This window comes from Pygocentrus nattereri, chromosome 20 (genome assembly GCF_015220715.1).
Source record: "Pygocentrus nattereri isolate fPygNat1 chromosome 20, fPygNat1.pri, whole genome shotgun sequence".
NCBI classification, from domain to species: domain Eukaryota; kingdom Metazoa; phylum Chordata; class Actinopteri; order Characiformes; family Serrasalmidae; genus Pygocentrus; species Pygocentrus nattereri.
Window position 1 is genome coordinate 29,340,798 of NC_051230.1, and position 16,550 is coordinate 29,357,347.

At 40.4% G+C, this 16,550-nt stretch overlaps 1 protein-coding gene across 9 annotated transcripts in view; it reads right to left on the minus strand.

Moving 5' to 3' along the window:
* Window positions 1-16,550, minus strand: part of arvcfb (ARVCF delta catenin family member b) — a 325,507-nt gene that overhangs the window by 110,980 nt on the left and 197,977 nt on the right. For 8 of the 9 annotated variants that reach the window (XM_017709694.2, XM_017709689.2, XM_037531888.1 and 5 more), the window contains 2 exons: window positions 6,521-6,679; window positions 1,602-1,622 (listed from right to left, as the gene is read on the minus strand). In XM_017709694.2, coding sequence (XP_017565183.1) covers window positions 1,602-1,622; window positions 6,521-6,679 — 180 coding nt within the window. The remainder of the gene's footprint in view (window positions 1-1,601; window positions 1,623-6,520; window positions 6,680-16,550) is intronic. The other variant, XM_037531887.1, reaches the window with a different exon arrangement.

The following is a 16,550-nucleotide window of genomic DNA, read 5'->3' on the forward strand; positions in this document are numbered from 1 at the left end:
ATACGTGCTTGTATTTGTGAAGGTGTGTGTGTGTGTGTGTATATATGTGCTTGTATGTCTGTTAGGGCTGCCAAAGTTAACAGGTAAGCCTTAACATAATACATTACTAATGTACTTACACATAATTTAATGGCATCAACACATTTGCCTAGTCTGATCCTTCAAATCATCTGTAGCAGTGTAGGCTGAAGTCCAGCTTTATGTCGCTGTGGGAGAATGAGGTTTTATCCCTCTCATTCAAACACAGCTTTTTAATTTTCACATTTTAATTGGATTTTAAAGCAATACCTTAAGAATCTTCAGCAAACTACACTGGATAGTGCTCATGATACAACTATGGATAAATTAACAAGCAGCAAACTAATAAAAGCAATAGCCTCCACATTAAGGAGATCCATGCTGTAACAACAACCCATGACCGAGGGTGAAATCACAGGAAGGAAACTGTATACACTTTGTAGAAATCATGTCATTTTTATATTTCATTTCATATATAAACTTATTGTAAGGTGCTGTGCAAAACTCAGAGACCTCCCTTTATTTATTCAAACATACTTCAATTAAGTACAAGTTATTCCTTTTTTAGCATCAGGAAAAAGCCAAAAATTAGACAAACACCTCAGCAAATAAATGTAATATAAACACTCAGTATTTAGTGGGTCACTCTTTACCTTTATTACCACCTCTAATCTTTTCAGAAGACTCGCTTTCAGTTTTTCAAAGAAACCTGCAGGGATATTTTTCCATACCTCCAAAATTTTAGTCTTGGAAGTTGGTTGCATTTTATGCTTCTTGCCACCCGAGTAATCCCAAACACATTCAGTGATGCTGAGGTTCTGTACTCTGAGATGATCAGGCCATTGTTCTGAGAAAACCAGCAGCTTTTGTTTCTTTTTTTTTTCGTCTATATCCATTCTTGACAGCTACACATCCTTTCAGGTCCATAGTGTTTCCTCTCTCTCAAAGATGAAAGCTTAGTTTCACCTTTGATGAGCTGTTTATCTGATGGGGCAGTTTTGGTGGTCTGCCAGGCCTTCCAGGTGGCTGTTAGGAGTCCAATTTTGAAATTGCTTTGCCCCTTCTTTGTGCAGCTGAATTAACTTATAAGTAATCTCCTGAAAAATGAATAACTTGTACATGATGGTTGTTTGTATAGGTGGCGTACAGCTAAAAATGCACTACTTTTAAAATAAGGAAAATCTATGGTTCAAATTAGAGCAAATAAGACAAATGTGATTAACTACGATTAGCGAGACAAAATGATGCAATTAATTTCAATTAACGGCACAAAACAAGACAATTAATCCCGATTATTTAATATGATTACTGAATCATTTCACAGCCCTAACATTTGAGGATGGCTGAAAGTTTTTAAGTGCTGGCGTCTGTAAAGTTGTATGCATATTCACCCGTTTAGATTTCGTGTGGGGGTTATGAGGAGGTGACCGCTGGGTAAATTGAAGCTCCATGCTGTGATTTCACACCAGCATCGAGTGGCTGTGCGCCGCACGGCTTCAATGGGCACACATAATGGTGACTGACAGCAGAGGAGATGGAGTTTGTGTGGTGAGTGTGAGTGTGGATCAGCAGTTTCAACTCACCTTCACGTTAGCTGAATTGTCCTTTTTCCAAACGCAACAAAACAAAAGCAAAGGGTAATCAGGAAAAGCGTTTCTACCAAAACTTTCAGGAACACAGATGATACAATGACTTGTGTATGTAGAAGCAGCAGCATATTAACACCCACACATACCACAGCGCGCAGGCATCTGGAGAACAGATCATCAGACTGAGGCTCTTACATCTGACGGCGTTATGGTCTTTTCTCATCTTTAATCGCTTTGAAACATTCGTGGCATGCAACGGAAAATCTCCAACATTTGATTTTCAGTTCGTTTGAGAGAGCCAGACATGTTCATGTGTCCTTCAGATGGGTTGCTAAGCGCAATCAGAATCAATAAAGTTAAAAAGGACCAAAACTTAAAAAGGACAAACATTTTGAACAGAATGTAATTAAAAACAGGAACAAATCCGAGTGAAAACTTATTTTAAAAACATCTGACCAGCGGTAATGCGGTGAAACATTTGATTACATTATTACAAACCCAATTCCAAAAACTACGTAAAATGCTAATAAAAATGGAAAGCAGCAGTTAGTACATTCAGTACACCACCAGCAATCTCTGACTATACAGCCATGCTGTTTAACACGTGCACAATATTTAAAGGCATTATCGTATTGAATTAAGCAAGGACATCCCTGAAAAAGGCGCCGTCTAGAAGGCAGCATGTGTGTGTATATCTTTCAATGTCAATGATTCCTTAACAGATGTGCAAGTTACCCGCTAGCACACCCCTTCGGACTTCAAACCAGCTTCAGAAGCCCAGAGAAGTCAGCAGCATTTCTGGATGTCATTGACATATGACTTCTACAGTAAATAAGATGGTCCTAACTTGTATTTAAGTGGATGCAGTGATGAATTATTCTGTCACATGCCCATTTTTCATGGTGTGACCAAGGGGTTTTAAAGGTGTGACCCCTGAATCTTTTGATATTAATATGCATTGCAGAGACCTAAAATCTTTGCAATCACTCACTGAGCAACAGAAAATAGTTGGACTATTAGCTGATGCATTTTTTGGCAAAGTGGTGAGCTGCGACCCGTCCTCACTCATTACCCCATCTTAACTTTTTTGGAATATGTTGCAAGAATGAATTTCAGAATGAGGTCATATTTACAGCAATAAAATTGATAAGATAAAACATGATATATCTCGTCATCGTACTGCCTTTGTTTAAATACAGTTCAAAGTGGGTTTACAGATCATTGCTTTCTGTTTTCACTACTTTTGACATTGTCCCAAATGTTTTGCAGCTGAGTTTGTATGTCACTGGCTAATTTTCATAGACTCAAGGAATAGAGGAGAAGGTTGCATGGAATGCATAGACTATTTCAGCCTAGCGGCAGCCTCAGAGTGCTGTTGCCTGAGAGACACAGTGGTACCTGCTAACTGCTACAAATAGCAAGTTTGTTCTCCAGAGATGCCATAGCCATCCATAACCAAGACTCCTGCTCCTCCCAGTGCTAGCCAATGCTGGCTCGGTGACATAACAGAACGGGCCATTAACGTGATAACGATACTGCATTAGTAGCAATTAGATAATATAACTGCAATAATCTATGGTACAATTGTTTCCTAACTGACGGCATTGAAGACATACCTTTGAAGGTACCACCTCAGTGAGAGTTTAGTACCTTTTTAGAACCCTGAAGTGTTTTACCTTAGCTGGAGCCCCCCAACACACACACTGAGGATTCCTACTCCAGCATTATGTGCCACTCCTTTTGGTAACTGGTTAAATGTACTTGTGGCATTCTGCAAATATATGAGGCTGTTCTATTAAAATAGTAATGACACCAAATCAATCACTGCTGTGCTTATTCTATGGAAGTTAAACGAAAACAAAAAGACACCATTTTAAAATAAAGTTTCCACTCTGGGAAGTGATTTTGCTTCTTTTTTCGACAACATTCTGCCAAAATTATTATCTTTTTTCCGTCCCTGTCGACTGTTTCTAATCCCTGTTACTGCCAATCTCTGAAAAGTACAGATGAAACGAGTTGGAACTCCTCTTTTCTTCTCTATCCCCCACTGCTAAAACAGTGGTGTGATAGAAGCGCAGAACTTTCTCAGCTGGAATTTCTCGCTACAGCTGATTGTGTGAAAATCCGAGCCAGAGTGTTCTGGAACTCTGAGTCAGCAGCGGGAGCTCCATTCCACCACACACACACACACACACACACAGACACACACACTTTGGGCTGTTTGATAACATAACAATAGTCGACACGTGCTCAACTCTTCTGGTGCTGACTAAAGCTGATCCAGGTTAAAACAATGAAGTGATGCTAGCGGAGTCATTTTTCTGTTGTTCTCCAGAGTGATTGACTCCCATTCAGCACCAGTCATTAATACCATTATTACAGCAGTATTGAAATAGCACTACAACATTCACTGGCCACAATAATGGAAATCTCTATCAAACTTTTAAATATGTCAATCACTGTCCACTTGTAGCTTTATCTTGCTAGCATAGAGACTGTAGCTCATCTGTTGATGCACAATTTATGTTGTCTTTCATCATCGGTCAGTTTCTGACCACAGAGCTGCTCATGGCTGGATATGATTGGGTTGTGAACCACTCTGAACTATCGGCCTGTAAATGCAAAGGGCGATAACAATGAAACATTTAGCAACGTTCAGACAACCTGGGGTTCTGCTCTGTTCACCATGAGCTAAATTAACACCACGGTTCTTTGTTTAAGCACACAATTTTGAGTAATAAGCAGCAGCCAAAAATCAGCGATATCATAATATACACTCACCGGCCACTTTATTAGGTACCTTGCTAGTAAAAGTTTGGACCCCCTTTTGCCTTCAGAACTGTTAATTCTTCGTGGTAGATTTTCAACAAGGTAGATTTGAGTTCCTGTTGCCTTCTGGAACCAGTCTGCCCATTCTCCTCTGACCTCTCACATCAACAAGGCATTTTCATCCACACAACTGACCGCTCACTGGATATTTCCTCTTTTTCGGACCGTTCTCTGTAAACCCTAGAGGTTGTGTGTGAAAATCCCAGTAGATCAGCAGTTTCTGAAATACTCAGACCAGCCCGTCTGGCACCAACAACCACGACACGTTCAAAGTCCCTTAAATCCCCTTTCTTCCCCGTTCTGATGCTCAGTCTGCACTTCAGCAAGTCGTCTTGACCACCTCTACATGCCTAAATGCATTGAGTTGTGGCTGTGTGATTGGCTGATTAGCTATTTGTGTTAACAAGCAACTGAACACTGAACATAATAAAGTGGCCGGTGAGTGAATATCACTGCTGTCGGAAGAAAACATTGTATCTCCAAAATGGTAACTTCACAGGAGAAGGAAAAAAAACCTCCTTTACTATTAATGTAAGTCAATGAACCAGAATTTTTCCACGTCATTTTGGGCCGTTTCTTTTAGTCCATACATCATGAAATTTACATACAACATAAAGGGTAACGTGTATTTTTATATGATGTCAAAAACTGAAAAATTACATAAATGTAGATTCGACAACAGTGATACGTAGATTAATGTTGTAACTCTTTCAGCTACAGTTTTAACATTTTAATTTGCTAGTTCAACTAGCCCACATGTGAACAGGTTTACAGCATGATTTCTATTTTACATGAAAACTATGTAGACAAAATGAGCTGAATTTTATGCTACTTTGCCAGCTGTACATAGCTAATGTATGCAGCGCTATGACAGGATGAGCTGATGAACGTTCAACAGTTTTTAAAGTAGCTGCTATATACCAATAACAGAAACTGACAGGTTTAGAGTGTTACAGCAACTAATGTTCGTAATGTAACTGTGTCTTTCATGGGAAGACTAGCATATCATAACACCCTCCTCTATTTTTGGTATTGTTCATTTTTTTGGCACAGTTTAAAATGAACTGTCCAGTTACTCTTTTCGGTGCAGTAAAGTGGCGAATAGCTCAATAGAAATGGCCCAAAATTACAAGGACATAGTTTTGTTACACTGACTTTCACTACAAAGGTTTAGAATATTTTTTCCTTCTCCTGTGAAGTTTCCATTTTGGAGATATGAGATATTGGGATAAGTTCTATGTGACTACTTTATCCTTAATTTTGAGAAGAATCCCAGACTTTCACCCATAACTGTTCTTTTTCTTTGTCTATCTGCTCACATAATTAAATTGCTGCCTTCTTCAGGTTAAACTGTAAAGCTAAAACATAAAAAAAGGGTACTGAATGTTCACTGGGGTGGTATCCCTCTTGTCACTGGGGTGGTATCCTCAAGGGTACGTCTTCAGTACCTTTAGTTAGGGGGCGTAATTGTACCATTGGACTCTATAATTATGTTTTTAAATATGTACTGAGTCCACATACCCTGTCTTGCCTCCAGGGACTTTATATTATTGCTCGGATTTAAAATATTAGGTCACGGTTGGATCCTAAAACTACTGTTGTACCTTTGTGGGTACATTTACATTATTTGTACCTTGCCAAATGAAAAAAGTACCTGCACAGTAGCTTCTTTTCTGGCAGTGTAGGCTGGACTCATTTTTAATCATTGTTTCAGCCCTACTCTCAATCCTGCAGTGACTGCTGTGTCTGATACTACACACACTACCATGCAAGTGTCACTGCTGTGAATGACCCAACCGCCCAAATAACCTCTGGTCAGTGCTACAGAAAGGGTAGAGGGGGAGATAAACTGCACAGCAACAGATGTACAACAGTCCGTAAACGTACACCGATATAGGTGGACCTCATAAAGTGTACAGTGAATGGACAAACAATTTCGAAAAATCTCTAACAGCCAGATTCCGTACTTATATATCTAGTTTCTGGCACTGATTAGAACAGTGCCCCCAGGTGGTCGACTGTCTGCGTGCAACTGATCTGACATTGCACAGCGTCAACAATGAGTTGTCTGTAACCATGGTTACCTTGGTCTCTGTGCGGCGTGTGGTTCCATCTTCGGACGTCACCACGGAAACGTGGGATGTGGGTGTGCCGGGGTCTTCCTCTATGGTAACAGTCTCCTCCACCACCTCCTGTGGCTCCTGCATCATGGCCAGAGACGTCTGGTTACTGGGACTCTGCTCCTGTAAAACACACATAGGTCAATGGTCAGGATGCTGTATTTGGACGGAATTGACCTAGACGTTCTTCTGTAGCTACCGCTGTGGGGATGGACAAGCTTTACAAGATGCCAGCAAAAGTCCCTTTCAACCTAATGAGAAACTGCAGCACACGCAAAGTAGGTAAATGTTTACTAATGTACACGTTTAGAGACACAACAATTTCAAGTTAAACAGGTAAACGAAAAGAGGCCAGTGCATTATGGTGATGTACACCTCTTGCCATTAGATTGCGTCATTGGCTACATTTGGTAAAACTGGTAGAATCTCAAAAAGCAGCTACATGTATTTGGAGGGTGGAACCCTCAGTGCCTTCTAGGCCTTCAGAGAAAGCGTGATGATGTCCTAGATTTTAAATGAGCTGCTATGTCTGTAATTTTTCATTCATTTTTAATGATGGTTAATAGAACCATCATGCTTGTTGTATTTAAACTCTGGTTTAGGACTTCAGGACCTGGACTAACCAGGTTTCAGTTAGTCGTTATATACAGCAAACAGCTGCAGCTGCAGCATGCACACCATATTTTAGCGAACTTTCTTTTCTTTTGACTTAGTAAAGCTAATTCTTTTTTTTTTTTTCTTTTTTTTACAAAGTCTTACATAGTGTAGCTTTAGTGTCTGTTACAAGCTTCAAACTAAAAATATAACATGTCCTGTATAAGCTTGAAATATTCATCTTTACCTAGAACCGGCAAAAATGTTCAGTGCATCAGAAATGCCATAGAGGCGCTAGCAGAAATAAGTGTTACTGTAGAGGTGTTTTCATATTAATGGTCCAAACAGTCATGGGTCACAGTTTATGGGCAAAGAAGAAATAGGGCAGTCACGACAATTCATGGGAAGAAATTTGAAGGTGGGTCATGTTAGCACCTCAAGCCTTACAAAGTTGCAGTAAATGATTCACTGTTTCTCGAGCTTTCATTTAGTGTTGTTTGAAACTTGAGGTGATGAGCCTCTGAATGATGGGTACGTTGAAGCGTGGTTAATGATTGAAGCAGCATGCCTCAAGCCCTCTCTCACTCAGACATGCCAACCCGCCAACACCTTCCGGATAAGAGGCTAGACGCCATCCACCCAAAATATCAGACAGAGAGGAGAGAAAATATAGAAATGGCCCGCAGTTTAAAATAAGCAGGAAATTGACAACAAAAAATGAAACATGAGAAGGGAAGCGAGAAAAGCACCCGGAGTTGAAGTCACAGAGGGGAGAGTAAGTGATGGAGAAGGAGAAGACGGAGGAAAAAGAAGAAAGCTCACATAAGTATGTATGGCGTGCTCAGATGAAGGACGGTGCCTGGAGAGCTGTTTGTTTTCCATCTATCTTTGAGCGTGCTAACGAGGGTCAGTTTTTCCCACTGATCAGCCTAGTCGCACTTCAAAGGCACTGCGATGCCCGAGTGATCCTCTGCCCGTCTGCGCAATCGTTTATTCAGCCTTTTATGTTTCCGCGTCAGTCTGACAAAAGTCCACTGTGCGGGCAGCCAGAGTGAGCCTGGGATGGCCTCTCTAACTGGCCGAGAGATGGCAAAGCCTAGGCAGAAACTTTTCCCTCTCCTCTGAAGTCAGCCTGCAGTTTTAATTGCTCATGTTACAGCAGAGTGTGGACGAGAATAAGTGCCTCCTACTAACCACTCAAGTACTTTCTGCCTTATAAAAGCAACACTGCACAGCAATAAAGCTTTGATTCAGTCACTAAGAGCCGGTTAAGAGGCTCATGAGGGTGGATTTCAGAATTATAACACTAGAGAAACTTACACACTCAGATCTCTTCACAGTGGTAAGACCACCATGTCTACAACACAAATATAGCCATTTTATTTACTGTTCAAAACCACCAGTGAAACTACAGGATGTCTTGAGTTTTTATATGGAATGTTGATGGTAAAATAATGATAAAAAATGATAAAAAAAAAAATTGGGCTATTTTGCCTCCAAACTCCCTGCCTCACAACTACCTCTATGCCGTGAATGGAGTAAAAAGTATATTTTAGGCCAAAGTTATCTCAAAACTATCATGAAACATTGTCTCAGACACTAGGCAATGTATTCATAACTATTTCATGCAATAACGTTCTGTGAGAGCTTTTGGAGGTGTCTGTCTGGTTCCATTTACCACCACAGTGAACATTTCTGACTCTGTGAAAATCTCTAGAACGGAGCGTTTCACATTAAACCATTCTGATTGAATCACTTCCATTTACTTCTGCATATATTCTGGGTGGAATTCCCCTTTAATGTCCGTATCCGAAATGTAAAAACGTCTTTCGCCCATACGTTCGGAGCTTAACTGAGCAGAAGTCTGAATAAATGGTTCAAAATGATTAACCAAATGGCTAAAACGTGAGTTTTTTTAATCTAGCATATTAAAGCTCACATATTAGACACCTGGGACTGCTGAGTTTGGAACTGATTGTGAATAAACCTATGACGATTTCATATAATCCAGAAATTAAATACTTAGATGTTCTTTTAAGGTATAACTAGATCAAATTTGATCACTTCAGTCAAGTTCTGTAGCTTCTGACTTATTCTACTAAATTTTGTTGTTGTACGTAAGTTTAAGGCAACAAAAAACCGCAAAGAACTCTTTTTACTTTAAAATTATTTTAAAGTAATATTTTGGTGACATCCACACTTCTATAGTAAAACAGCACAACAATTACCTCCCACAGAGAACAAAATGAGAGCAAAATTGGTTTGAGATTAAATATGTAGCCCTGTGACCGGAAGGTCGTCGGTTCGATCCCCAGCACATGACTGAGGTGTCCTTGAGCAAGACACCTAACCCTCAATTGCTCCCCGGGCGCCGTGGATAGGGCTGCCCACCGCTCCGGGCAAGTGTGCTCACTGCCCCCTAGTGTGTGTGTCTATTCACTAGTGTGTATGTGGTGTTTCACTTCACGGATTAAATGCGGAGGTGGAATTTTGCCGTTTGTGGGATTAAAAAAGTATCACTTAACTAATGCAGCAATGCTAGCTTTGCTAAACCACTTCCGTCCTCCCTCTCAGTTGGAGCAACATAGCTAACTGAACACAGCACAGCTAAGAGAACTATTTTATGCCAAACATTTTAGTGATCAAGCTCTACACCAAGTTTTCAGTGAATAAGCTAAAGTGCTAATTCATAATTCACACAAGAACCCCAAGATGATGATGCTTGACAGAAACTGGCTGGTTTTAGGCACAACAGAAGCCTAAATGAGATATTTTTAAGCTCAGCAGCAGAAACTGCACACAAAAACAGACAAAGTTTTTTTTTGTGAAGCAATTTCCACCAAAAAAAACGCATAACATGGCTGCTAGTAGCATCATTCGCTAACTGAGCATTACCGCAGCTAAAATTCTGCAATGCTAATACGGCGAGGAATTTTTTCGCCTCCGTGTTGACTTCTCCGAGGCGGGTGCCAGTCAGACGGGCCTGTTAGCGGAAAGCCACGTTCCTTTCTCACCTCCGGATCATGTGTGCAGTCATTTCACACGCGAGGGCGACAAGCCCTGTCAGTTTGAATAACAGTGTTTGCTAGCACAGCTCTCTTTACAGCAGAGTGCCTTCAGCTTGCCGGCCTGGTGACCGCCGCACCGCTGGCTTAGGGGAACGCTCCGCTGAACTGTGGAGCAGGCCGTCAAAAAAAGGAAAAAACTTGACTTTCAAATGAGTCGAGGCGCTACATGTGAATGCTGTTAGCATTGGGCTGTTAGCATATGTGTCTAGTACATCCTAAACGAAAGAGCAGAGCGAAACTGGCCCTCTTAATGAATAAATGATTATAAAGCGTCGGGATTAAACATCACAGGTGCTATAAGTGTGGGGATTGATGTTAGAGGCGTTTTTGCGGCATTAGCCGTTAGGGAGAAAAATTCTGTGGTGCATTCGGCCAACGAGAGTCTACTCGGTTATTAATATTCAATATGCAGACGGCAATAGCTGCATCAATCAAAGCATGCAATTATCATCAGAGAACATATGACACCCGTCGATTTAAATTCCACTCATTTTAATACCAATGTTAGACAGAAGAGAAGAATACTGCTCAAAGATTAGCCCAAAGAATTATACAGCTACTGTCACTGATGCTAAATATTTGCACAACATATAATAACTAATCTAAACATAATCACATAAAAACATAATTACATAGCTGCCTAATAAACAGTGGTCAACCCTGACTACTAGAGATAGGCCCTTCAGTTCACTCCATAAACGCCAAACCTAATGAGAAAAATTAAATAAGCTAACATGTTAGTACTAAGCTATTTTAGCGCTAAGCTAATATGGGTGGCATGTGGACACTTTGTGGCCATTCTAGATTAAACACAGATTTAATGAACCTTGTAAATCACATATTAATATATATGTAACAGTTTCATTGTTAGCCGTTTTCCTTTTCTGGAGCATCTGACTGAAACCTGGCTTGGCTAGTCTACGACTCATTCACAGATTCACACTAGATCTTCCAGAAAGCCTAGAGTGACATTTTTCTCACCATATTGGTCCCACTCAGGACATCAGAACGTGACTGGTTGATTCAATGTTATTGCTCAGTTCCAAGTTATGTTGGCATTTCATCTAAAAGGCCTTCAGTTCAGCTCCTGAAGTCATAACCAATGACAGAGCTCGCTTGGCTGTATGTGCCCAGATACCACAGAGAAAAAAATTCTAACCGTTTCTAACCGTCTAACAATTTTTTGTTGGCTGTTTTAAGATTTTAACGCTTTTGTTTCTGACCAAATTTGAACTCTGAAATAAAAGGATTACTACAATACTTGTAGAGTTCAAGTACAGCAAGCATTATAATTGTATTAAATTAAAAAAATTTAATTAAAAAATTCCACCTTTTCTGAAAGCGACATGTTCCCTGCTCATAACGAATTACCTTTAGAGTCAATTTGCATGCTGTGTCATGACTTGAATCAGCATTTCTAACTTCACTGTCAAAATTGACAAAAAGGTGGCAAAAAATAGTGTTTTTTTTTTTTTATCCTCAATACTAACATACAGCCTGTATGGACAACCACATATGTACTCTTCTTGAAACTGTCGTTTGACGGAATTTCTCTGCGTAACTGAGAAATAATTACATTTTAAAATTTGTTGAGATGAAAACAGAAAGTGGTGGTGATACGAACCAGGGGTCCCAATATCTACAAAAGAAAACTAGCCATTTTATTCTCTATACAAACCCACCAGTGAACCTACAAATGCCTTCTCAGCTTTTATATGTAATGTTGCTGATGGTAAAATAGTGGTACAGCTGAAAAAAATCAGCTTCCCTTGGGGACAGTTTGGCCAAACAACACCCCACTGCTACGAATGCATTTAAATAATATGTTTTAGGCCAAACCCTTGTAGCAAAACATCATAAAAACATCATTTCATGTAATAACTGAGGGAAATGCTAGACATTAAACTCTTCAGTTGTCTGGTTCCCATCACAACTGTGAACATTTCTGGCTCAGTATGTTTCTCTAAATTGGAGGATTTCACATCAAACCACTCTGTTTACATTTCAACCATTTAATTATGCAGAAATGTTGACATCTTACTGTCATCAAATAACTCCTTTCTGGGAACAGCAGCTGCTTTTTACATTTTTTGCACAGTTCTTGATGAAAGGACCAACAGAAATGGTCCAAAACGACTTGTGGTAGTACTTGTTTTTCCTTCTCCTGTAACGTTCCTGTTTCTGAGATATGAGGTTTTGCTACGATACATTACCACGCCAAGCTTTTGTTATTTCTATGGGGTCAAAACAAGAATAAAACTATTTTTTCCAGAAAAAACAGGGGCAGGGTACGTAGCACAGCTTCACACAGCCAACCAAAAGCAGCTTCTGCTAATAAGGGAAGACCACAAGCTGATTGGGCTCTTCTCAACAGTCAGACTGGTGGATTGAGCAGCAGGGCAGGCTAGGAATAACTCTTACTTGGGCTTCATGCTCCACAGCCTTGGAGATTGATCCTCTCAGCATGGGGGGGAACTGGTTTTTGGGGGTGGGGTGGGGTGGCATAGCTCCATACACACACATACCACTAGACTCACTTACAGCTCCCTAAACACATTATTATACCACTGGCCTTCTGACCTGAGCATCTCTGCTGGACTATCTTTTCTTGGTGGCTTTGCAAAGACTACTTCATCTACGGTCATGAAGCATGAAGACTCAAAGTCTTATAAAGCATTAAACATTTGTGTGAATATTACAAATTATGTAATGTGCTGAAGTCAGCATCCTCTGTCATAGGTGTACTGGATTTCCACTCATGTTGAAGAAATGAATCTAATGTAGTTAGCAAGTAGACTTACTATTACAGACATGCACCAGTTTTTAAGCCTTTAAGACCTACAACCCCAATTCCAATGAAGATGGGACATTGTGTAAAACATAAATACAAACAAAATACGATGATTTCCAAATCCTTTTCAAACTATACTCAATTGAATACACTACAAAGACAAGATATTTAATGTTCAAACAGATAAACTTTATTGTTTTTTGCAAATATTCAATCATTTTTAATTTAATGCCCACAACACATTCCAAAGAAGTTGGGACAGGGGCAACAAAAGACTGGGAAAGTTGAGGAATGCTCAGAAAAACACCTGTTTGGAACATTCCACAGGTGAACAGGTTAATTGGAAACAGGTGAGTGTCATGATTGGGTATAAAATGGAGCATCCCTGAAAGGCTCAGTCGTTCACAAGCAAGGACGGAGCGAGGTTCACCACATTGTGAACAACTGCGTGAACAAATAGTCCAACAGTTTAAGAACATTTCTCAGCATGCAATTGCAAGGAATTTAGGGATTTCGTCATCTACAGTCCATAATATCATGAAAAGAGTCAGACTATTTGGAGAAATCTCTGCAAGTAAGCAGCAAGGCAGAAAACCAACATTGAATGCCCGTGACCTTCGATCCGTCAGGAGGCACTGCATTAAAAACCAACATCATTCTGTAACGGATATTCCCACATGGGCTCAGGAACACTTCAGAAAACCACTGTCAGTGAACTCAGTTCGTCGCTCCGTCTACAAGTGCAAGTTAAAACTCTGCCATGCAAAGCGAAAGCCATATATCAACAACACCCAGAAACGCCGCCGGCTTCTCTGGGCCGGAACTCAGAGATGGACTGACGGAAAGTGGAAAAGTGTCCTGTGGTCTGACGCGTCCACATTTCACACTGTTTTTGGAAATCATGGACGTCGTGTCCTCTGGGCCAAAGAGGAAAAGGACTGTCCGGATTGTTATCAGCGCCAAGTTCAAAAGCCAGCATCTCTGATGGTGTGGGGGTGTGTTAGTGCCCATGGCAGGGGTAACTTGCACATCTGTGAAGGCACCATTAATGCTGAAAGGTACATACAGGTTTTGGAGCAACATCTGCTGCCATCCAAGCAACGTCTTTTTCAGGGACGTCCTGCTTATTGCAGCAAGACAATGCCAAGCCACATTCTGCACGTGTTACAACAGCGTGGCTTTGTAGTAAAAGAGTGCGGGTACTAGACTGGCCTGCCTGAAGTCCAGACCTGTCTCTCATTGAAAATGTGTGGCGCATTATGAAGCGCAAAATACAACAACGGAGACCCCGGACTGCTGAGCAACTGAAGTTGTACATCAAACAAGACTGGGAAATAATTCCACCTACAAAGCTTCAACAATTAGTGTCCTCAGTTCCCAAACGGTTACTGAGTGTTGTTAAAAGGAAAGGTGATGTAACACAGTGGTAAACACACCCCTGTCCCAACTTCTTTGGAACTTGTTGCAGGCATCAAATTCAAATTGAGTGAATATTTGTGTTTGTAGTGTATTCAATTGAATAGTGGTTGAAAAGGATTTGCAAGTCATTGTATTCTGTTTTTATTTATGTTTTATACAACGTCCCAACTTCATTGGAATTGGGGTTGTACATTGAGACCCTTCTGTCTTGTCATTCTTCTGCAATTTCAATTGGCAAATTTGACTGAAATGTCTAACCCCAAATCACTCTCTTACACAGCTTGGCCTACTCACATCAATTATTAACAATAGAGGATCTAGTCTACGATACTATACAAACTGGGACTCGGCAGAACAAGAAAGAAGGTCCTTGAAAAGATCTTCAAATGCAATGATTTGTCTCTACAAACAAAGGTCAGAATTTTCCAGGCTGTGGTTTTCCCAGTGGTACTTGGATGTGTATCTGTATGGTTGCCAGGACTCAGAATTGACTCGATGGCACAAAACATGAACAAACACCAGTCAAGCATTTCATATTTTTGAATAACCACCCACTTTGAGTGTTTTCTTCTATTTATTTCTGATTCATGCTCAGTGACCAGACCTTCTCCACCTCATCCCAAAAGGTACTGGAGGTGCTCCATTGCTTCACAGCCCAACGTGATAAAAAAAAATGTGACTGTGACTATGGCAGTTACCATGGGGAAAAAACCCCTACAAAATAGGTCTGCAGACAAAGCTGTCAATAACACTAGTTTGCATATTCATACAATTACGGCTCCTGATTTCTGATATATTTTAAAGCTTTGGCTTGGATAAGGCTTAAGCTCTTCCCTGGCAGCTTTGAGAAGCATATTAAATAGTCAGCTTTTGTTACAGTAGTGAAAGCTGTTTACTGTTGCGTTTGCCTTGTGTTTGTTGTCCATCGACCATGTGTGGAGATAAACGTGTTGGTTTATTTCTATTGTTAAGCCTTGAAGGCTTGTCTCATTGACTGTATTCATCTCACCCACACTGGATTTCCTGTGGATGCTTAAGTCCTAAATCGAGGCCAACACCACCACATCTAAAAGTGTCTGTTTTCCATATATCTGGGTTCGCTGGAGCTGAGGAACGACAGCTACACAATGCAGTGTTTGTTAGTCGTTATTGGAGAAGGTGGGGGTATGAAAATAAGCTAACAAATTACAAAGGTTGAGCCTCCAAACAAGTGTTTCTGTAAAGATCTTCACATGATCCAACAAAACAAGGTGAAAATACTGTTTTAATATGCAACCGTATAAAAAAAACCTACATAAAACCTAATATCGCAGCGTGATACGCTCCCCAATATTGTACTTTAATCAGCACTGCAATCCATATTTCATGGTATTTACTAAGCAGCACAGGGTCCAGATGAGCCTTCCAGACTGCTATGCGTCCGGTTGAGGTGGGGGGATGGACGAGGCACTAGACTGCTCAAAAAAAGGGATTTGGGGTGTTTCCTAGCAACAGCCCAAAGAACACCTGCCTGTCCAGAAAATGAAGGGGAAAGACAGTTGCTACAAGCTATTTTTTTAGTGATCAATAAATTCCTAACATTTTCGGAAATGAGAAAATCTTCTCAGATCTGCAACAGAGCAAATGGATGGATATATTAACAAGTGCTATTCTGCTTTCTGCACCGAAAATTAATTTGACCAGTGACTTATAATCAATTTGACATTTTCATAGAGGGAAAGGTAATTACACAAACGCTCATTACATTTATTTTGGCCTCATTGTAATAAATTGAAATTAAAGATGAGAAAGATATGCAATCCAGGAAGATGGATGACTATTAGCCAGGCTTCTTAACCAATGCCAGGATCATTTTTTTCTGTGGTCAGTCCTGTTCTCACTGAAACTAGAGGCCACAAGAGAGTGTAGAAATGTTGGAACAAGAACATAGAAGGCATAGAAGAACCACAATGTTCTGCAAACCTTGAATGTTATCATGATCCTCAATAAGAACTAACGCCAAGTTCAATCTCTCATGATGCCACATTCATCTATGCTTGAAAGTCCACACAGAGGTGCACTGATGTATAAGAGGTCACCAAACTTCTTGCAAGACATTCAGGGCTCTCGCCCCTTTGACATG